The sequence below is a fragment of the Tachysurus vachellii genome, chromosome 15, assembly GCF_030014155.1.
Source record: "Tachysurus vachellii isolate PV-2020 chromosome 15, HZAU_Pvac_v1, whole genome shotgun sequence".
In the NCBI taxonomy this organism is placed as follows: Eukaryota; Metazoa; Chordata; class Actinopteri; order Siluriformes; family Bagridae; genus Tachysurus; species Tachysurus vachellii.
Genome location: NC_083474.1, coordinates 7,955,944 through 7,978,841, shown reverse-complemented (window position 1 = coordinate 7,978,841; position 22,898 = coordinate 7,955,944). Strand labels below are relative to the sequence as shown.

Here is a 22,898-nt window from a genome sequence, read left to right as displayed (position 1 = left end):
TTTAAACATGTCTATACCTTTCATAAAGTAAAATAGGTTTGTGTCATTTAATCTTTATGTGTTGATGTGTTTGTAATATAAGAGTTCTTTGCTAATTTTCTATTGTTTGTTTGTTGATTTGGTTTTATTTTGTTTCGTTTTATTGTTGTCATTTCCCATGGGAAGACCATTGGGGTTTTACATGCAGCCTTATATTGTGTGCAACCTTTTTAGGAAAGCAAAAGGTAAAGGTGATAAAGATAAAATATCTTATTCTTTCCTGTAAAAGAATCTCAATATGTAAGGCTAATATCAGCAAGGGAAGAAGCAAGAGCAGGAACCAGGTAATTAATCACCATATGTGCTTATGCTCAAAGGTACTGACTAACGCTGCCTTGTTTTACATAATAATACCTAGTACTGGCTGATGCTATTGTACAATATATTAGTGGTTGTATAGTACTGTTATACTGAATAAATGCAGTTCAAGTTTCTAAGCCTACGCTTTTCTCATTCAAAAAATATGAACAACAGTTCCCTATAGGAACCCACAATTTGTGCCATATGAAAAAAATATAGCATAGTAAATGCCCTTTAGGAAACCCCTACAGTAGATAATACATGAGGAAGTGCCCTTTAGTCTGCCCTTCAGAGGGAAAAAAACATGATCAATTGTCCTCTAGGGTTCTGCTACAGTATGTGCAAGACATGATGACCTGCCCTCTAGTGTGCACCTACATGTGAAGAAACATAATGAATAGTGTTCTTACATACTCTTTCAATGGAGTAAACAAGGAGAAGTAAAGGAGTGCCCACTAGGGTGTTCCTACACTTAAGTAATGTGCTGGGTTCCCGAGCATGCAAGGAGACATGAAGATGTGCCATAGCAAGGAAACATGAAGATGTGCTATAGCATGGAAACGTGATAATGTGATATAGCAAGGAAACATGATGATGTGCCATATCAAGGAAACATGATTATGTGCCATATCAAGGAAACATGATTATGTGCCATATCAAGGAAACATGATTATGTGCCATAGCAAGGAAACGTGATGATGTGATATAGCAAGGAAACATGATGATGTGCCATATCAAGGAAACATGATTATGTGCCATATCAAGGAAACATGATTATGTGCCATAGCAAGGAAACGTGATTATGTGCCATAGCAATGAAACGTGATGATGTGCCATAGCAAAGAACCATGATGATGTGCCATAGCAAAGAACCATGATGATGTGCCATAGCAAAGAACCATGATGATGTGCCATAGCAAGGAGCCATGATGATGTGTCATAGCAAGGAAACACAATGGTGTGCCATAGCAAGGAAACATGATGGTGTGCCATATCAAGGAAACATGTTGATGTGCCATATCAAGGAAACGTGATGATGTGCCATGGCAACGAAACGTGATGATGTGCCATAGCAAAGAACCATGATGATGTGCCGTAGCAAAGAACCATGATGATGTGCCATAGCAAAGAACCATGATGGTGTGCCATAGCAAGGAAACATGATGGTGTGCCATATCAAGGAAACATGTTGATGTGCCATATCAAGGAAACACAATGATGTGCCATAGCAAGTTCCTATCCACTGAAGAAAATGAGATGCCTGTGGTTCCTATGTGTGCACGATGCTTGACGAAGTGTCCTACAGGGTTCTCAAAATTGTGAGTGAATATGATTATGTGCTCTACAGAGTTTCTTTCCAATTAGATACCGTACCATTCATGCTTTCCAAAAACATATGACAAATAAAAAAACGCTGAGGTGCCTTCTAGATGTGTGCAAAAAAAAAAAAAAAAAAAAAAAAAAGTGCCCTCTTGGTTGATTATATAATAGGACATTATTATTAAATATTATAGGAGTTCATGCCTACCATGTGCCAAATATTGTATAATGTTGATTTGTTCAGAGTTGTGTGCATCCGAGACTGTAGAACTCTAAGAACGCACAGGACTTCTTGTGATATAGTACAGTAGGCAAATCACAGATCGATCAGTTTCTGAGAACATCCCAATTTGTACTTTTTTCACACGCCACGCCTCGCTCGTGCTCTTGTTGTCCCGCCTCTCCACCGTGTCGGTTAGAGTCTCACGGCAGGCTAGCGCGTGCGTAAAGGCGCGCGCTCTCACTCCACCTGCCGCACGGTATTTTGCTGCGCACGAGGACTTGCGCGCTTTAGAAGAAACACGGGACGTTTGTGGATCAAAATAAGTTCGAAGGCGACTTTTTTTTGAAGTAGTTGCGATAAGCAGTGACTTATCTATCCGAATGCTTCTTATGGACATGCGCATGCGCTGGAGAAAAGTGGATTTAAAAAATCTTCGGCTCTGTACTGATCTGTTAATGAAACTTACGCCGTGAAGGTGAGCTGATGTCTTTACGTTAAACCGTTTATGTAGACACGAATGAACACGAGTTCTATAAGTGACTAATAGCTGGTTAGTTACTCTCCTCGTGCACCACGGGTTGTGCGCGTGCACTCTGTGCATGTGAAAGAGAAGTGATGGAGAGGTGCGTGTAAAAAGATAAAGAGAGTATGGTGTGTGTGTGTGTGTGTGTGTGTCCGTCCACATGGATGGACTACGTGCTTCAGCCTTGTATCCTAATATGTATTTTCAATTTTAGTTCCTGCTGAACACTTGCTAGTTTGCTCATAAAGGAGATTGCATGCAATGTTCAGTTTGTCAGAACTAAACCCAGTGCTGTGTTGCAGGTTCTGAGATTTTAAACCATGTTCCTGTTTAAGAAGGCATCGTTGCACGGAAGGATATGATGAATACCCCCCCGTGGATAATTTTTCCATCAAGCATAATAGCACGCGCGCACGCAGACACACACACACACACACACACACACACACAAAAAAAAAAAGGTCAGAAAGCCTATGCTTGTAAGAAGGTTTTCAGTTGGCTCACATCCATGGAGGCAGACTTAATTTTCTGATATGCATTTAATTACAAAGAGGTTAAGAACATATTTAGAAAATAATTTCATGCACACATGTCTAGATTTTTAGTTATTTCAGAAGTTAGTAATTTGTGGCAATTCTGTAGTCTGACAACGATCAGACTTTCAAGGAGAAAAACTGCCTCTGAAAGGGCTGAATTGGCAAATAGTGAAAAAAAAATACAACAACAACAAAAAAGAGAGAGAGATCTATAGGGTTTATATTACACTGGTGTACATTGCATCTGCAATTAGGGTTCTGGTGCTCCAACATGAGGAAGATGTTTAGGGCTTTTTTTAATCGATTGAGTAATACATATGATCAATACAACCCAGAACCCCTGTGTACATTGTTTTTAGATCCAGTATAAATGTGTTGTTTTTTTAAGTGTTTTATAAACCTTCAATATAAACCACCAATAAAAAGTGCATTGTTACAAAATTTACTCAATTAGTACAAACCACATCTGTAAATTTTTTTTTTAATTTTTTTTTTTTAACTGAAACACCTATCATGATGTCTAAATAAGGATATTCATTCTGGGACACTTTCTTGAAATAACATACAACATGATTTAAATAAATTTCATGAAATGTATTTTTTATTATTAATTAGTATTTATTTGTATTTTTTGTTATTATTTTTTACAGATCTATTATTATAGAGACAGACCTCAATAACAAAATATTGAAAACTCATCTAGAAATTACACTTAAGCTTGCTATCTTCACGACCTTAATTGACTGGAGCTTCATAATTAATTCACAAGATTTGACATCGATTATGCAACGCTGCATCTTGTGCTCTTTAACCTTCATTAAATTTGAAACATTGCTTATCTTGTTTGACCCCCTGGACATTTTCTTAAGCAGGAGCATCTCCACCCATTGCCCTTTTCTACTTCCTTCCATTACAAACAACCTTATATTATTACTCATTACCGAATAGCACAATTCACTCAGAGCATTGTGGAAAATGATGTTAGATTTTGCTGACCTGTGTATTTAAAGCTCTCTCTGTTTCAATCATTTATGGCAAGCGCATCCATATTTATTGAGAAGTTCTAGCTAAAGGATGATGTTGTGCAATGTGTGTTAACACATGATTGTGGAAGCATGATTTTTTTTAAGTGTTTTCTATTTCCATTCATAGATCTGTGCATCTTAACATGGCAACATTTCAGAGACTTTACAAAGCCATCTCGAAACATAATCGAAGATCAGATTTGCTGCTCAGCCTCAATATTATTTGAAGATGAAAAATCGAGTCGCGTCTGAATAAGCCTAGTGACAAAAAGACAGAAAACAAGTTATCCAATATTGTTGTTGTCATGTTAAAATTAATAAATTCATGATTTATAGATTATGTCGCCTAGAGGCAAGACTTAGAAACATCATCAAAGTATACAATTTCAATTTAGAATCTTTCCAGAAATGTGTGACGTTTATTGCCAAGCATGATGTATGGGTTAAAGGGTGTTTATCATAAAAGTGACTGAACTCATTGTTTTTAGACTTGTATTATTGTAAATTCATGGAACTGTATTTACATACCATAAAATGTCTCACATGGAAGAAAGGAAAATGACATAAGTATAATTTAATATACTTATAATAATATAATAAAAAGCATAATGCTTTCTATACACATTACATCTATTTTTGCATTTATTGTTATAGTCTAATACAGGATTTCATCTTTGGTTAAAAGAGAGATGAATGACACAAGTCAGCTGCCATGTGGTGCTACTGTACTTGTATGACCACAAAAGTAAATTGTTTTGGACTACTGTCGAACCGAGCACAACAGCACCTCTAACAGCCAAAAGGAAAGTACTCAGAAAGATACATGTACGAGGAAGCGAGGCTGGGGCTGATTTCTTTTATCCCAGACTGTAGATTCTGTTAGTACCAGTCATGAAAGGTGATTAAACAGAGCAAAATTCCCAACCGATTGGATCTTAATTTGAGCTGATATTTTTTCTGCCCACATCACATTCACATTAATGTCATTAGAATAGAATGAGAAGGTGTTTGTAAAATACAATCTTTGGTATAATGAATGTGAATTCAGTTGGATTGATTACACTAGAATGCTTTTTTTAATAAAATAAATTTGGATGTGAAATAACACACATTTGGGAAAGCTTGTGTTTTGTTAAGATGCTTAATGAAGATGTTTTTTTGCTCATGATGTTTAGCGCTGTTGTTAAGCTGATGCAGGTTTGGGAGTCTTGTTTAGGGCAGAGATGTGTGCCGTTCACGAAACAATGAGAATAATACGTACAGGCTAGAAGTAATGATTTTGTGACAGTGAGTAAAAATCTACCAAAGACAACAAACGGATTAAGATTACCAGTAGATTAAGTGCCCTGATGAAATGAACCGGGTCTTTGCTACTTGACCATAACTTATTTTCTTCTGTCTGTGTATTTAGGGCCTCTTCTTGGCCTTGGACCCTCACAGCTGATGGAAGTCTTGGAGGAATATCTTTACAATGATAGCTTCTTCAAAAATAGCCTCAGTGGCCTCAACACTACAGATGGAGGCAGAAGACATCAGTACAATTATTACGCCATGCTACTCACACTGCTCATTTTTGTTATTGTCTTCGGAAATGTACTCGTGTGCATGGCCGTGTCCAGAGAGAAAGCTTTACAGACCACAACCAACTACCTGATAGTGAGCTTGGCTGTGGCTGACCTGCTGGTGGCGACTCTGGTTATGCCTTGGGTGGTATATCTTGAGGTAGGCTATGAAATACAAATGATTACACATTTTTTACAGTAGCTTTCTAAAACAAATAGTTCTAAAATGTGATTACCTGAGCCACTTTCACCTGTGACCGCATCTCAGTAAACGAATTAAAGAATGAATGTTGCTTAAATAATTAGTTAATTCAACATTACAGTTAATATTACAGTTAATTTAGTTATTGACTTAAACAGTGGACTTTATTATAGTTGTTTCCTCTCCAGTTATGGATAAATTATTCAATCACTTGGTAAGAATGAAAACATACCAGCATCTTTTTTTACACATCATCTTTTTGAACACAAATAAAAGCATTAAGATATTAAAGTCTTCACCATATTTCATAACATCTTATCACATAAATGTGATTTTTACACAGGCTCTGTTTTGTACGCTGTGCAGTAGATATGTTTTACACTTTCTTACAGTACGTATCTTCGTCTGCAGGAGAGTACTCTCCCTAGTGTATGGCTGCGATCTACTTGGTGATAAAATTACCCACCAGATCAATAAAACAGCTGCACATTAGGGCCTCTGATTCAAACATTGCTGTTAATAAAACTGAAATACCAGGTACATGATATTGTGAGGGGTGCTTGTGAGCAGTAAAGCTGCTGAAAGGTCCCCAGTTCGATCCTGATCTTGGGTTACTGTCTGTCTGGCTTTTCACATGTTTCTCCCATTGATTATATGGGGTTCCATCCACTGCAGGTATTTTGATTAGCTGTACTAAATTGCCCCAAGTATGTGTGTATGGGTCTTGCAATGGATTGGCCTCCAAACCAGGGTGAAATCTCTTAATATCTCACTTAGTTGTCAATTGTCCAGAAATTGTTGAAACAAGAAAAAGTCCCAGGTGGATAAGCCCTCATCAGCACCTTGATTGCCCATCACAGTTTAAAAGACTGTCACAGGGAGCCTTAAATTGCATAGACACACAACAAATTTGTGTGGTAGAAAGGTCTGTGCATGATTATAAACAACATGAAATGTAGTACAAAATCAAGTTTTGCTCCATATACACAGTGCACAAAGTATCTCAGAAGGTCAGAAGGCAAAACATATTTATTTTATTTAAGTTAATATGTAAGGCATAAGGGGGGCACGGTGGCTTAGTGGTTAGCACGTTCGCCTCACACCTCCAGGGTCAGGGTTCGATTCCCGCCTCCACCTTGTGTGTGTGGAGTTTGCATGTTCTCCCCGTGCCTCGGGGGTTTCCTCCGGGTACTCCGGTTTCCTCCCCCGGTCCAAAGACATGCATGGTAGGTTGATTGGCATCTCTGGAAAAATTGTCCCTAGTGTGTGATTGCGTGAGTGAATGAGTGTGTGTGTGTGCCCTGCGATGGGTTGGCACTCCGTCCAGGGTGTATCCTGCCTTGATGCCCAATGACGACTGAGATAGGCACAGGCTCCCCGTGACCCGAGGTAGTTCGGATAAGCGGTAGAAGATGGATGAATGAATGAATGAATGTAAGGCATAACAGAATGGTATAATCATCAAACAAAACATAACAAAAAAGAAAACAGGGAAATAATCCCTGTTCAAAAGTTTGCATACCTTTAGTTTTTAATATGGTGTATTGTCCCCTTTAGCATCAATGATGGCATAAGGTCTTTTGTAATAATTGTCCCATGCGCATGTGCTTTCTTGTTGTAGAATGCAAATTGTCTGCCAGTGTTTTCTGATAACATGCTGCATTCATCTTGCCATCAATTTTACTAACTTCCCTGTGCCACTGGAGCTCACACATCCCCAAAACATGAGAGATCCACCACCATGCTTTACAGTGGGGATGGTGTACTTTTCACCATAGGCCTTGTTGACTTCTCTCCAAACATAGTGTTTATGTTTGTGACTATAAAGTTCAATTTTGGTCTTATCACTCCACATGACTGCTCCATAAGCTGTAAGGCTTGTCTAGCTTCTGTCTGGTGTACTGAAGGATGGCCTTTTTGTGGCATGGGTGCAGTAACGGCTTTCTCGTGGCAACTCGACCATGCAGGTCACTTGTGTTCAAGGACCTCCTGATTGTGCTCCTGTACACCACGTATTTCCAGAGCAGTCTGTAGTTCTCTCAAAGTTGCATCCTGAACAATTATTCCGGCAGTATTGGGGGAAATCTTGGTCTACCTGACCATTGTGTAATATCAACAGAACCTCTTGTTTTCCACCTCTTTATCAGCGTTTGTACTGACTGCCATTTTCAATTGTTGAGATATCTTTTTATATATGATTCCTTTTTCTGCTTTATAAAGTTTAACTACCTTATTAAGCAGGTCCACTGGCAGTTCTTTTGTCTTCCCCATGGTGCAGTATCCAGCCAAGTCAGTGCATCACCTCATGAGCTGAGAAACTCACTGACTATTTATGCACAGACAATAATTACAATTACACTGAGTCACAGGTGTGGAAACTTCCCTTTAATAGCCATTTAAACCTCTATGTGTCAACCTGTGTGTTTATAATGTGGTCAAACATTCAAGGATTCAACTTTTGATCAGGGTTGTTTAGGTGATTTCAGTTATCATTAGGTTTTAAAATGGACTCAAACAACTGTGTGATAATTAATGACTTCACATGACCTCTATCCTTAAATAAGAAAAAATTGTTTTGCATTATCAGCCATATTTATGCAACTATGATTTTGAAATTGACTTTTATAAATGCAGTTTTGTTTGCATGCTGTATATTTCCTTTAAATGATTAGAGTCTGAAATAGTATAGTAAGATGATTCCTGAAATTAGTCATTAATTGTTTTTGTCTTGAGGTGCAGTCTAAAGTACAGTATTCTTTTGTCATGCTGCAGTATGTTGGCTATATAAAAAATAAATATATAAATAAAACTAAAAATGAGAGATTGGCCATCATTAGACAGAGGTGGAGAAAAAAACACTGTTGATGAACTGATGAGAGCACACCCACTTTCGGCTTTCATTAGTGGTCAATAATCCTTTATTCAGTGAGAGAGATGCAAGCTCCAGAGGCAAAAGTGCAGGCCGATCAAGCAGGTTATGAGCGCCTCAGCATGCCTGAAGACACACATTAATCAGAATCTGCCAAAAAGAGCTCTGCCAGGCTGCTCAGCAGACACTATGAGATTGACCTGAGTTAGATTAGTTCTCTGCCAGGTTTATGGCACATTACAGAAATGGAGCCAAACTCTCTTATACTTAATGTGCGCAAAGTCACTAAGCTTGCCACATTCAGTGTCTTAGTTTATAAATAAATAAATGATGTTCTTTTTCATTCTTATGATAAGTACAATATAATAATGCATATACACTGTGAATTTTACACACATTGGCAGTAACAGCCACACAAGCAGTGAATATAGTCTACAGTACAGTCTTAGGCACAGATTTGGCAGGTCATTGCAGTAAGCAATTTACAGCATTGTGATGTGTAATGTGTGTTTACATTATTTATAAATAGATTGCTTTATTTTATATTACAGGGTTATTTGTATATTACAATAAATTTGTATTTAACACTAAGTTTTAATTGACACTCTTTTATTGTCAAACCTGTAAATAATAATAATAATAATAATAATAATAATAATAATAATAATAATAATAAAAAGACTCAAAATCCTAGTAAAAGAATCTTTAAAAGCAAACGATTCATTTTAACTGAAGTAAAAGATTACACAATGACAATCAACAAGACAATGAAAACTGTGACAGAATCAAAGGGCCCCAGTCTTGAAAAATGCCAGACAGATAACATAACATTATTACTTTTTTTGGTGTGTGTGTGTGTGTGTGTATATATATATATATATATATATATACAGTTATATACTCGAAATGTGCTGTACAGCCCAGACATATATATATATATATATATATATATATATATATATATATATATATATATATATATATATATATATATGTCTGGGCTGTACAGCACATTTCGAGTATGAAACTGGTTTGAAACTGGTTTGAGTTTTATTACAGAACGTTCAAGAGGAAAGTTCTCATAAGCTGTAATTTATCGCTTTTGTTTTTGTCAGGTGGTGGGAGAATGGAGATTTAGCACAATCCACTGTGACATCTTTGTCACGCTTGATGTTATGATGTGCACAGCAAGCATCCTTAATCTTTGTGCCATTAGTATTGATAGGTGAGTATATTTAATAATATTCCTCGTGATCATTACTCACCCAGCTGTTATGTAGGAGGTCCTAATTTGCAAGCTTTAAAAGACACTGCTGGATTTTATGTGGCCATAAAATGTAAACTGTGATGTAAGATGTCACATCCTTTGCAGAACACAGATTTGATGGCTGGCAAATATTTGTATAAATCTAAGACGAATGAAGGAAACGGCAACAATGTGAGAACAGCCATCTACCATGGCTATTACTATTGCTTTTCTATTATACTGGTAATAAAGACAGATACTACAAATCCACAGTGTACAGACTATACAGTGTATAGTCATGAGCTCATTAAGTATAGGACGTAAATGCCACTGATGAGGAAACAAGAAATACCAATGATGCCTCATTACCTTTTTTTTAGTCTGAGTAGATACTGATATACGAAACAAGCAACATACTTGGTATTTATCAATCCTGAGTAAAACTAAGTGATTTTGTTTCCCCTATTTAATTAGCAACTATGTAAAACACACACTGTCATGTACATGCATACTTGTAGCTTGATTCTTTATAGTGAGGTGATTTTATTAGAAATGCATTAGTTAGCTCCAATAATGACCAGGGATTGAGCAGGAAAGCAAGTTTTTCTTCTGTATAGCTGCAAGTACATTTCTTTGTATTCATTGTGTCGTATACCTGCATTACCAAGGATTCATAATGGTTGATGTTGAAAACAATTGAAATTTTTTTTCATGTTTTTATGTTTAAGATGCTTCATCAGGTTAGGTGTATTCTAGGAAGAAGCCATATCCTAGTAGTTCTAGATATTTTCACAGATTAAAATCCAATATTGCTTTGATTGCCATCATTAATCATGAAATACGTCCATATCACTGTCTCCTAGTTCGCCAGCTTATTTTTACTCACCAACAAGAGACTCAATCTTCCTGCTGCAGGGTAATAAAACCCAGAAGAATCAATACACTATATACACTACATAGCTAAAAGTTTGTAGACACGTGCCTTTAGACATCACACCCTTATTTGCTTGCCGAAAAGTTTTTTCCAGATTTAGTCCTTCCTTTGCCTTTTAGTCCTCCCTAATAACCTCCATTCTTCTGGGAAGTCTTCCCACTACATTTTGTGTGACTGTGCTTATTTAGACACAAGACTATTAGTGAGGTCAGGCACCGATGTTGGGCAAGGACACCTTCAGTCAGTGTTCCAGTTCAGCCCAAAGGTGTTCAGTGGGGCTGAGTTCAGGAGTCTCTACGGGCCAAAATTTTCCACTCCAACCTCAGCAAACCATGTCATCATGGACCTCACTCTTGCCCCTTTTCCACCGAGGCAGTTTGAGTGCTGGTTCGGAGCCAGAGCCTAATTTAGAACCAGTTCTTTCTATTTTGACAGCCAAAGCACCGGCTCTGAACCAGGAAAAGTGGTTCTTAAGTAGCACCAAAACGTTGCTGGTCTAGACTTAAGAACGCTTGTGACAGGGGCTGTGGACGGGGTTACTGTTAGCGCATTTGATAATGTACCTTAAGTATACCAATGTTTAATAGACTTTTACTTTACCGCAATATGATACATTATCAGCACACATGATAGTAGGTAGCTACATGCTAAGGCTAAGTTTTTTCTGTGTTAATGATAAAATAATGTTATGTACTTTCTCTATAACAACCTTCGTTTATACAAATTACATGGAGCTGCACGTACACGTTGGATTCGCCGCGTTTGGATGTTAATGTAGGTTCACAAAGCCATGAGCATTAACAGTAAAGCAACATCCACCATTGATGATGTGTTTGTATTTGACTCTGCTGTGCTAACGTTGCTGTGTAACGTGACACGTATACAGTGACGTAAGACTTGGCTCTGTGGTGGCTCTCTAGCCGGTGGAAAGGCAAACCGGTTCTTAGAAGGTTCGCCAGTGGAACCAACTTTGAACCAGCACCAGCACTAGCTCTGAACCAGCACCCGGTTCTTTTTGGTGGAAAAGGGGCATTATTAGTGCACAGTACCACTGTCATGCTAGAACAGGTTTAGGCCTATTGGGTCTAATACAAAGAAATTGTAATATTTACAGCATGCAAGTATTCTGTACAATTATATGCTTACACAATGTGGTAAAAGAGGCTGGTGTGGGGTTGTGGGTGTGATGGTCAATTGTCCATATACATTTGGCCATATTTTGGTTCTAAAACCTGCATGAGTGTATATATTGCTATGGTTTATATTTTGCAGAATAGCTCTTTTTAAGTTTCTTTAGCTTGTTGTTTTTTTTGTTCACTTTATTTGCCCGAACCTAACGAAATTAATAGCAAAATGTAAAAGGTTTCAAATAAGGAAACCATTAGAGGTATTTATTAACCGGTTGCCTAATGGGAATCTAAATGAGTATTTTATTAAAGACAGGACTGCTGAGACGGCAAACACTTTAGGTCTTTTCTGATTAGATTAAATTTAATTTGCTTTAATGCAATTCTACATTCTAAAATTCATCAATTCACTTAACATTAATTAACTTCATTCCCTTACACCTACTACTCGTTTTTCAAATTATAATATAAATTAGAGGTGATTAGCTTTTGAGTAAAGCTTTTGACTGTAACTGTATCTAGAAAGATTTCACTGTTTGAACACCTCAGTCACTGCTGGTCAGTATATTTATTATTTCTTTGAATCTATCTTTAAATCAATACTCTTGAGCTCCAGGGTTTCCCCTACATTGGTTATACTTTGATACTGTAACTAGATAATGAGCTTAAAAATTAGGATTTTATTTATGAATCTAATCTGTGAAAACAGCATGAATTGCCTGCAGTTTGAAATGCAACTAGAATGAAAGCGCAAGAAAGAGCAGAGAGCAATAAGTTTATTGAAAACAACTTTTTTTCCATTTCTACTAATGTTAAAGCATTAATTATTATGAGATCGTGTGTTAATTGCAATTGTAATGAGTTGTGCCGCATTTGTACTTAGCTTGTGCATTCAGTCAGAGCTGCTAATATTAGTGCTCTCTAATTCTCTGTGTACTTTAAAGCTACTGCAAATGACCATGAGCATCCATCACTAACAAAAAGGATGTTCTGATGAAATACAGTCATATTACTTATGAAACGGTAACACTGATTCAACTGCTAAGCTGATGTATTAACAAAACTGGTGCCAAATATGATCCTTGACCCTGTATTTTTTTGGAGCACATAATGGGTCCTCGTTCAGCTACTTGTAATAAACCATTTTTTATGTAGTCCAATAACACATTTTCAAATGGCAGAATAGGACCAATAGAGAAATGAATTTATTAACCTAAGTGGAGTTTTAAAACTCCATCTTGCCATATTATGTGCTGCTCTTTCAGTTGACGGAAAGCAGCTCCATCGCTGCTAAATATTTGTTCTGTATTTCTTTTTGTCTATGTTTGGCAACCTGAAACTTAGCGGAATTAGTATTTTCTCCTCGTATTTTGTTGGGTTTCCCATCTTCAAAAAAACAGGCTGGTTGATGGATTGGGGAGATGAATTTTATGAACGAGTGTGTGAATGTGCGCATACATGGTGTTTCATCCAGCCTTGTCTTATGCCCAGTGTTTCTTAGATAGACTCAGGACTCTGCAACCCTGATCTGGATAAATAAGTTACTGAAGACTAAAGAATAAATGAACGAATGAATGAATGAATGAATGAATGAATGAATGAATGAATGAGAGTGAGGGTGTGATATGATGTCCATTTTTAAAAGTGCTATACAAATAAATTTGAATGGAGTTTAATTAAGTTGAATTAGTAGACACCATTACAGTTGAGTTGACTACGGTTGGTGTTGCTTCCACACTTTATTTAACTATAAACCTCAAACTAAGCCAAAACTAATAGAACCACCTTATTATCCGTTATTAGCATCAAAAGATCATAATTTATACTATCTGTATATGTATATATGATCTTTTTTCATAATAATAATAATAATAATAATAATCATAATCATAATAACAATAACACTAATTATTATAATTAGTGTTATTGTTATTATTATTATTATTATTAGTAGTAGTAGTACTAGTGGTAGTAGTAGTAGTATTAGTAGTAGTACAGTAGTAGTAGTAGTATTTATCTTGCATTTTTACATAGGACTAAGTGTCTGTTTATATTGCCTATAGCTAGAAATGGTCTTGACAGTAATATTGATATTATTAAAACAGCGTCCCAAGAATTTCAGGTCTGTGGGAAACACCGTGTTCCTTTGTTCTTCTTTGGTTTGTATTTTCCTGAATAGCTTAGATCAATATTGTGTCTATGGTGAAATGTACCTCCAGAGAAAAAAAACATTTCAGGAGTCAGTTTGGTTGATTCAAAAGCTGATTCAAATCGAATTTCGGAAAATATGAAAAAATGTTGTGCTTGATCAAAATATTCTTCCTCCAGGTATACAGCAGTTGCCATGCCAATGTTGTATAATACACGCTACAGCTCCAAGAGGAGAGTCACAGTCATGATCTCAGTAGTGTGGATACTGTCCTTTGCCATTTCATGCCCCCTGCTGTTTGGACTCAATAACACAGGTAATTCTATGATGCAAGGATGTGCAAAGTCTAGTTGTACTGTATGTCATGTTTTGTGATTCAAAAATGGGAGAAAATTAAGAGCAAACCCTTCATAACAGATGTGTACTGAATTTTAATTCTGTTCCAAATTTGCAGAGAGCCACGATGAAGCTCTCTGTGTAATCGCGAACCCTGCCTTTGTAGTCTACTCTTCTGTTGTGTCCTTCTACGTTCCATTCATCATCACCCTGCTCGTGTACGTGCAGATCTACGTAGTGCTACGTAGACGGCGTAAACGTGTCAGCACAAAGCGCACCTACCCAAGCAGCAACATGGACATGGGCACTTTAAAGGTACCGCTATCATTTTAAACAAGCAAGGAGATAACTCACATGTCTAATGTCTTGCATTTGACAATCTGACAACTGATTTACACTATATTTTATAAGGTGGTGCACTTTAGTCAGGATGATGCCTTTTAGACCATTTATTTTACTCAGCCAATGAGGCATAAAATAAATCAATACAAGCACTACAGAAAATGAAAGCTGACCCATACCTCTCTATTTGCCAGATACCTGCTTAGTCTGTAGTTTTTTAGAAGTAAATAATGCTTCTATTGTAAAAGTACGTTTAACATTTTTAATTTACTTTTATTTTCGTTATGAACTATATTCCCAATTTGCATATTAATCCATGAGCAAGCAACAACGATTCTCTTTTTCTATAACATAAGCAAATCTGTCTCCTATAAAAGTATTGTTTCTAATATCATGCTTAACTGTATTCATGATGCAAGTAATGAAAAAAGTTCCAGTGTTCCAAGTAAATCGTACTAGGTGTTTTATTATGTATCTCGTGTTAGGGTTAGTTAGTTCTCAGACTGTTGTGTTTGATATTGTCCACATTTCTGAACCCATCAGTCAGTGACTTATGACTGAATGCCCTTCCATGCTCTTCTGTTTCAGAAATGCACTCACCCTGATGATGTGAAGCTGTGCACCGTCGCTGTGAAGTCCAATGGGAATTTTCCTGTTCATAACAAAAATGTGATGTATCAGATTTTAGTTCCTGTCAAAAAAAACATGCCACAAGGGGACATTTGTATTTATTCAGGAAGCTTCAACTGCATTTTTTTGTCTTTTTGCCAGTAGTATATGTGTATTTTGATGCTTTGTAGTATGGAAAAATATATATATATATATATATATATATATATATATATATATATATATATATATAAAACTAAAGAAATAACAGCTTTAAATAACAGAGTATCAGCTTTAATGCAAAATTAGTTACATCTATTTAAACTGTGTTTGAAGTCAAATCTAATTTTATGCAGCCAACTGCAGAATTATTGCATGTTCCAAATTTCCCTGAAATATTTTTTAAATAGTTCATGATGCAACTCCTTTAAGCTCCTTCTTGATATAGAACCTTTGGCTTTTTTTTTTTAATTTATTTTAATGACATTTTAAATCAGAAAAAACTTTAGGAACAAGGAACTGCTAGGCAACTTAAGTTGATGATAATAAAATAAAACCTACCGCAGTTTGAAACATACAGTAAATTACTTCAATACTAAAGAAAGTAACAGCTTTGGCACAAATTGCTTTATTGACCTGTTAAGAAAGGTTAAATAAATTTCTTTTATTCCTTTCTTTCTTTCTGAGGCAACATGAGGGAACAGATTTCAGGAAATTCTACACCAGATGCTTCTATTTTAACAACCATTTAAATCCACGTGTAAAATGTGACCCGTTGTCTTGCCTTTTAAACTGTTTTTTTTTTTCTTTACTTTTTTTTGCATATATCAAGCATAAACTCCATAGAAATCCATTGAAATCAAACAGTTACACAAGTAATACTGGAAGCTTCTGAGCAGTGACAGTTGTCAAAAGAGCAAAACCCTGCTGTATTCCTTACTGATGAAATCTGGCCCACATTAAGGACTGGGTTTAGGGCTATGGTTCCTCTGTGTTTAGGTTCATTAGCAATTCACTTTTGCTCCCAGGTTTTCATCATTGTTTTGTGGGCTAATTTTTGTCACATGGCTTTTTATTTCTTTGTCTCAGAACGTGATGCATGCTTTTAATTGAACTGTATCTTCTGTCTGTCTTATGTGGATGCTAACTAAACTAAAAGGTGCATTCTGGTTTAATACAGTTAATGATAACATTAAAAAAAGTATTTTTCTAGTAGTGCCATTCCAAGAGCCAGCTCTAGAGCATTTTTGCCAGTGAAACTATTTATTTAATTAAAATGGACACATAAAATGGACTAAAAGAATTGTGATACCCATGTGGTTCATCAAATATGGTGTCTGATACTAAAGCTAACGTTTTGTACTTTAAGCAAATCATTGTTTTAAGGAAGTTTATAGACTAAATGACAAATTTCTTATTTGTTTAAAAACTTGATTGTACTTAAGTAAGACAATTATTTAAGTTAAGTAAAGAAATTGGATTGCACATCTATTACTGCTGTCAGATCATTACCAGTGAAATCATTTTCTTTTAAGAACAGCTTAGGGACTTTATAGTTAACTATAATGTTTAAGCTTATGCTTTGAAGCTTGTTATCTTGATAGAAGAGTACATTAATAATACATTTATAGAGCCGCCTCATTTAAATCAAACAGAGAGCCGTTTTGAGCAGGCTGGTATCTTACCCATTTAAAATAATATGTACACTGATCAGCCATAACATTAGACCCTCTGACAGTCGAAGTGAATAACACTGATTATTTCTTCACACAAAAATATCAGAAAAGCTTGTGAACCAGCCACAGGGTCATGGCTGCCCAAGGTTCATTGATCTTTGTGGGGAGTAAAAGCTAGCCCATCTGGTCTCACAGAAGACCTACTGTTGCACAAATTGCTGACAAATTTAATGCTGGCTATGACAGAAAGGTGTCAGTACACACAGTGCATCACAGCTTGATGTGAATGGAGCTGGGTAGCTGCAAATGAGTCAGAGTGCCTATACTGAACCCTGTCCACTACTCTGGCACATGACATAACTGGACCATAGAGTAATGGAAGGTGGCCTGTGGTCAGATGGGCGAGTGTGTGTCATGTTTCTTGGGAACATGATGGCACCAGGTTGCACTATAGGAAGAATAAAAGCCGGGAGAAGCAGTCTAATCTTCTGGGCAATGTTCTGTTGGCAATAGTATTCCCTAATAGCAGTGGCCTATTTCAGAAGGATAATGCATCCTGCCACACTGCAAATAGTGTTCAGGAATGGTCTGAGGAGCATTTTACGGTGTTGGCTTGGCCCCCAAAGTCCCCAGAACTCAATCTGATCAAGCATCTGTGGGATGTGATGTACAAATAAGTCTGTTCCATTATGGCCCTAACTAATAACCTACAGTACTTAAAAGATCTGATGCTGATGATCTGATGTCTTCGTGCCAGATACAGTAGAACAGCACATCCTCAGAGGTCTGGTGGCGTCCATGCCTTGATGGGTCGGAGCTGTTGTGCTGGCACAATGGGGACTAAAACAGTATTAAGCAGGTTATTTTAATGCAATGGCTGATTGGTGCATCTAACCTTCTAAGAACTACTGGGAATTGTATGTAGCAGATTTACTTCTTACTCATTGACTGAGTGCTTAGTATTACTATTCGTTTGAAACCCAGAGAAGCTTATACACAAACACACACACACGCACACACACATACATATAAAGTAAATGTCCACACATTGTGAGAGCATTTCACCAACACAAATCTTCTCTTTTTTCTACAGATTTTCATAAAGGATGTGGCCAATAATGAAAATGAAAGCCAAATAGAGGAAATTACAAACCTTAATCCTCCAAAACAGAGGACACTTGAGCAGACCGGTGAGAGTCAGCATGGGCTTCTGCTTGGTTCAAACCACACTGAAGTAGATATAGCACCCTCCACACCTGAGCTAAAGCCAGCACGGAATGGAAAGACCTACGACGCCTCCAAAATAGCTAAAGTGTTTGAGACACAGGTGTCTCCCAGTGGCAAAATGCAGACATCAGTGAAGTCCATAAGCAAGCGCAAAATCTCTCAGCAGAAAGAGAAGAAAGCTACTCAGATGTTGGCCATTGTACTCGGTAAGCAAATGTTTCTCTGCACAGCCAATAATTAGAATAAAACAACCTGAAATTAAATTTGGCAATAACATGCAGGCACATCCATAAATATTAGGAAATTGAGAAATATTGTTATTTTAGCTGTCTACTACAGTGTATTTGAATTCAAATGAAATAAGAATTCAAAGTGCAGACTTTTTGATTTAATCTGAGGATATTAACATCCAAATCAGATGAATGTTGTAGGAATAACAGCATTTTATATAACAGCCAAGGACCCAAATGCAGTATGCAGGCAAGAGTTCAAGTCTTTCATGCAATCAGGCATGATTCAGGGGAGGCAGAGTTCAATATAACTAACAGTCCTAAGAGCCAAGACACAGGTAAACAAGGCAAAATATAATACAAGTGTAATACAAGTTGGGCAGAAATCAATGTAAAAAACAGTCCAGTATCCAAATAACAGGCAAACGTGGTAAGGCAGCACAGGCAAAGTTCAGAGTCTTAAACAGTCCAATAATCCAAGCCATGGGAAGACAGAGTGATACTGGGCAGGCAGAAATCACTGTTGTAAACAGTATGATAGTTTGAAAAACACTACAATGCAGGGCAGATAGAGACAATAACGGAGAACAGGACAGGTAGGTGGGAGAGGAGCAGGTAGAGTCAGGAACCAGGAAAAGGCAGAGTCAAACCAGACTGAGCAGGAACAAAGCCAGGATGATTTAACAGGTGCATTAGGCAAACTGAGAAGACCATCTAGTGAATACAGCAAGTTTGTGGCATGTTTGCATTGTGCCAACGTGGTACAAAATGGTGGCATGGTAGCTGTCCTGGAAGTATTTCCCCAAGATGGACCCTGGCCCAGAAGTGACCTCACAAACCGGTAGTGTGCTTAGCATGAGCTGACACCTGCCTCCTGGAAGGTGTACCTGATCTGGCCTGAGGCCTGAAAATGGTTTTACACCAGTATAAGACATTTTGTTGTTCTTGAGCTCAGCATATACCAGGAACTTGATCTGGCTAAACCTAATGTTTTTGCTATCTCTATGATAGGTTTGTTTTAATTTAGACTAAAGATGGCTTGCTTCACTGACCATGTCAACAATTTGGACTTCACTTTGGGAAATAACAGCAACAGAAGTAAAAGTAAATTCAACACTTGAAATCAACTTTAGACCTTTTATCTACTAACTTGAAAGTAAAAGAATGAGAGAATAACATGGAACAACTGAACAACTGAGTATCTCCAAATCTGCACTTTAGCATACTGTAGCAAAGAGATAATAATAACAATAATTTTACTTTTAATAATAACAAAAAAAATACTTTTATTATTTATTTTATTGAAATATATATGGACCTGACTCTTTCTTAAAGTTTCACAAACAAATTTGAGAAAATGCATCACATTAAAGGCTTCTAATCTGATTTTCTAATCTAAGCAGCAAAGCAATCCAATTTTTGCATTGGATACCATTTATCATTTCTCTTCCTTTTTGTAGGTGTGTTCATTATATGCTGGCTGCCATTCTTCATCACGCACATAGTGAATACGTACTGTCACGTCCCAGCAGAACTCTACACAGCTTTTACCTGGCTTGGTTACGTCAACAGCGCAGTGAACCCCATCATATACACCACCTTCAATATTGAATTCCGCAAGGCTTTCATTAAGATCCTGCACTGCTGAGAGCGGACTTATCCAGACGTGAAGAAAGACATCATTCCTAAAGACTGTTCTAAAAGGAGACTGAACTTGAAGGAGACTTCTGGAAATGACACCAATGTACATATGCAGTTCAGGATGTATTATTAACCCAAGCAGTTCTCCAAGTTTCATCTCATGCAACAATAAGAAATGTTTGGATAATTGCTACAGAAGTGTTTTTCAGTATACCATTGACAGTATTACTTTTGTTTTTACACAATAAAGGTAAATTAAGCATCATTTAGATTATTGCAGTCCTCATAGTGGCGGTAAAATACAGCAACGTAATATGCAGCAGCAGTAAGAACATTTTCATACACAAGTGTTGATGCTCAGCTGACAACCAATTATATATTTACATGTGTATATAAATGTAATATGCACAACAACAAAATGTGGAAATATGGATCCTCATGTACATTGTACAGTAGTGCTGTGCATTTGGTCTCAGCTATCACTATCAAGAGGCAGTCAGTTTTTTTACTTGATAATTGATGATTTGGTCTTCAGGGTAAAACTGATCACATGATTTGTTATTTGGTCAGAGTTTCATTTCATATGAACAAAATCATAAGGAAAGGTACAAGGGGTAACCACAACCCCAACATGGTGTATAGTGTGTGAGAGGAAAATGCCACTCAACCCAATTAACCCAGTTTGCAAAAATTGTGCAGATTTATTGTAAGTTATTGTTTATATATGCTATTTTAAGAACATCTGTTGAATGTGATAAGCCTGCTTTGAAAAAAATAGAGCATGTTTTTTTCACATGTACCATCATATACAGTAAGCAGATACTCTTAAGGTCTGCAAAAAATGTTATAACAATAAAATATGATAAAAATGAATCCTATAGGAGCTGTTTACTTTATTCGGTGAATAAAGAGAAATATGTGGGTTTTAATTTTGTAGGTTAATTGGATATGACTATAATGCTAATGTCACAAAAGGTTTGAACAGCAGTTAGAACTCAGTTTCATCTGATAATGTTTCCAACCTGGTTGGTAATGAGCCTGGTTGAAACAAACAGAAATGAACGTGAACCAGTTTTTTCCTCCTAGCTTCCCTGTGCTCAGTCGGATTTTTCCCTTGAACGAGACTGGGTCCTGAGGGCACTCTAAATGGCATGAAGCAGCTTGTGTGCACTGTGGATACCACAGCGTCATTAGCCTCATGGCAACGGTCTATGGAGTGCGTCGGCTAGAGACCCGAGGCACCGTGCCCTTGCTTACAGCATTAGCACACACCAACTGAGAGATTCCGACTGTTAAAAGGATATAAGGTCTAACAGCCAGTCTAGCACTGGAAAATGTCACACACCAGCGACTTGATTAAGAACACATGTACCTCATGTATTCAATCATGCAGATATCAGTCAGAGCTTTAGTTAATACTCATAATAACATCTGAACAAGGGGGGAAAAAAACATTGATCTCGGACTTTCGCCAAGTACCATGCCAAGCCTTTATTCAGAAACTGTCACACACTGTAGCTTCAGCTTACTGTTCTTGGCTGACACAAATGAAACCCTAATCCCAAATCCTAGAGTGATCTATTATTTTTTCTGGAACATTGGGGGGAAAAAAAAGTTAAATTGTTATAACAAATGTTTTTTGTTTCTGTTTGTGTTTTCAGGCCTTTGGGTATTTTTTTCTTCTTCTTCTCAGAATGACATGACAGTATTTTGTGCAGCAGGATAAGAACTGAAATCAGTCTTTGATCCACTACTAGGAGGTGAGCCAAATAAATAAAGGACTTCTGTAAAGAAGTTGACAGCTTTCAACTTCTAACTGCAAACGAGGGAACCTTATTCACAAAGAAGTATAATATGTTGTGTGCAGTTGTTCATTTATCAGATGCTTTATTCATACACAAAACAATATTCATTTGAGAAGCAGAGGACTCGGGAAACAAGTAAATATGTGAGAGAGTCTGAATAAAGCTTTGGTGTATTTTAATTATACATATATATATATATATATATATATATATATATATATATATATATATATATATATATATATATATATATATATATATGCTTTTCTTTCTTGTTTTGCATCAGAAGAATAGTTTAGGCTTTTTATTGTCTAGTCACCCTGTTGTTGTGTCTCACCTGAACAGACAAAAAGCAATTATTTATTGATTTTATTACCATTTCACTGCCTCTGATAGACTGGTGGTCCATCCAAGGTGGATTAAATAAATAAGCTGTAATAATGTAATAAATGTAATAATGTTTTATATGGTAAAATTTGATTATAATATTTAAGTTTAGGATGGGAAACAAGATTCATCAGCAGGATCCACATCATGTCGTGAAGTGAGCACGTAAAATGTTCACCTCTTGTTCTCACATAAGTGCTGAAATAATAAATTGGGGCTTCTAAATTAGTTTCCCACATTTCTAAGTCAAGTAAACATTTTAAAATGTTGTCTGCTTTTATTAATAGAGTGCATAATTGTTTGTTGATGTGAGAGCTCAGGACTAATTACTGCATTTGATTACAAACAGAATAAATTAAGCGTATGTCTCGTTTCGCTTTGCCATCCAACAACTTGGACATCAAACTGTGATATTCACTGTATGAGAGTAAAGCACTCAGTTAGTAATTTTTTAGACATCAAACTGACTGTTTTTAGCACCAAGGTTGAAAATGGCTTCTTAGCCAACATGATCATTGCAGAAAACCAGGAATAGAAAGCAGGGGTAAAAAATGTTGCCAGTTTGCCAGAATTCACCCACAGTGACATTC

At 36.7% G+C, this 22,898-nt stretch overlaps 2 protein-coding genes across 2 annotated transcripts in view; both read left to right on the top strand.

The window, feature by feature from the left end:
• Positions 1 to 22,898, top strand: part of zgc:162608 (uncharacterized protein LOC100037332 homolog) — a 131,203-nt gene that overhangs the window by 26,281 nt on the left and 82,024 nt on the right. The gene's annotated exons all lie outside the window — the stretch shown is intronic.
• On the top strand, positions 2,156 to 20,341 carry drd2a (dopamine receptor D2a). Its single transcript, XM_060888090.1, has 8 exons — positions 2,156 to 2,357; positions 5,378 to 5,688; positions 9,715 to 9,824; positions 14,235 to 14,371; positions 14,510 to 14,706; positions 15,322 to 15,402; positions 18,112 to 18,451; positions 19,936 to 20,341. Exons 2-8 carry the CDS (start codon positions 5,410 to 5,412, stop codon positions 20,121 to 20,123), a joined length of 1,332 nt encoding a protein of 443 aa, XP_060744073.1. The 5' UTR covers positions 2,156 to 2,357; positions 5,378 to 5,409; the 3' UTR covers positions 20,124 to 20,341.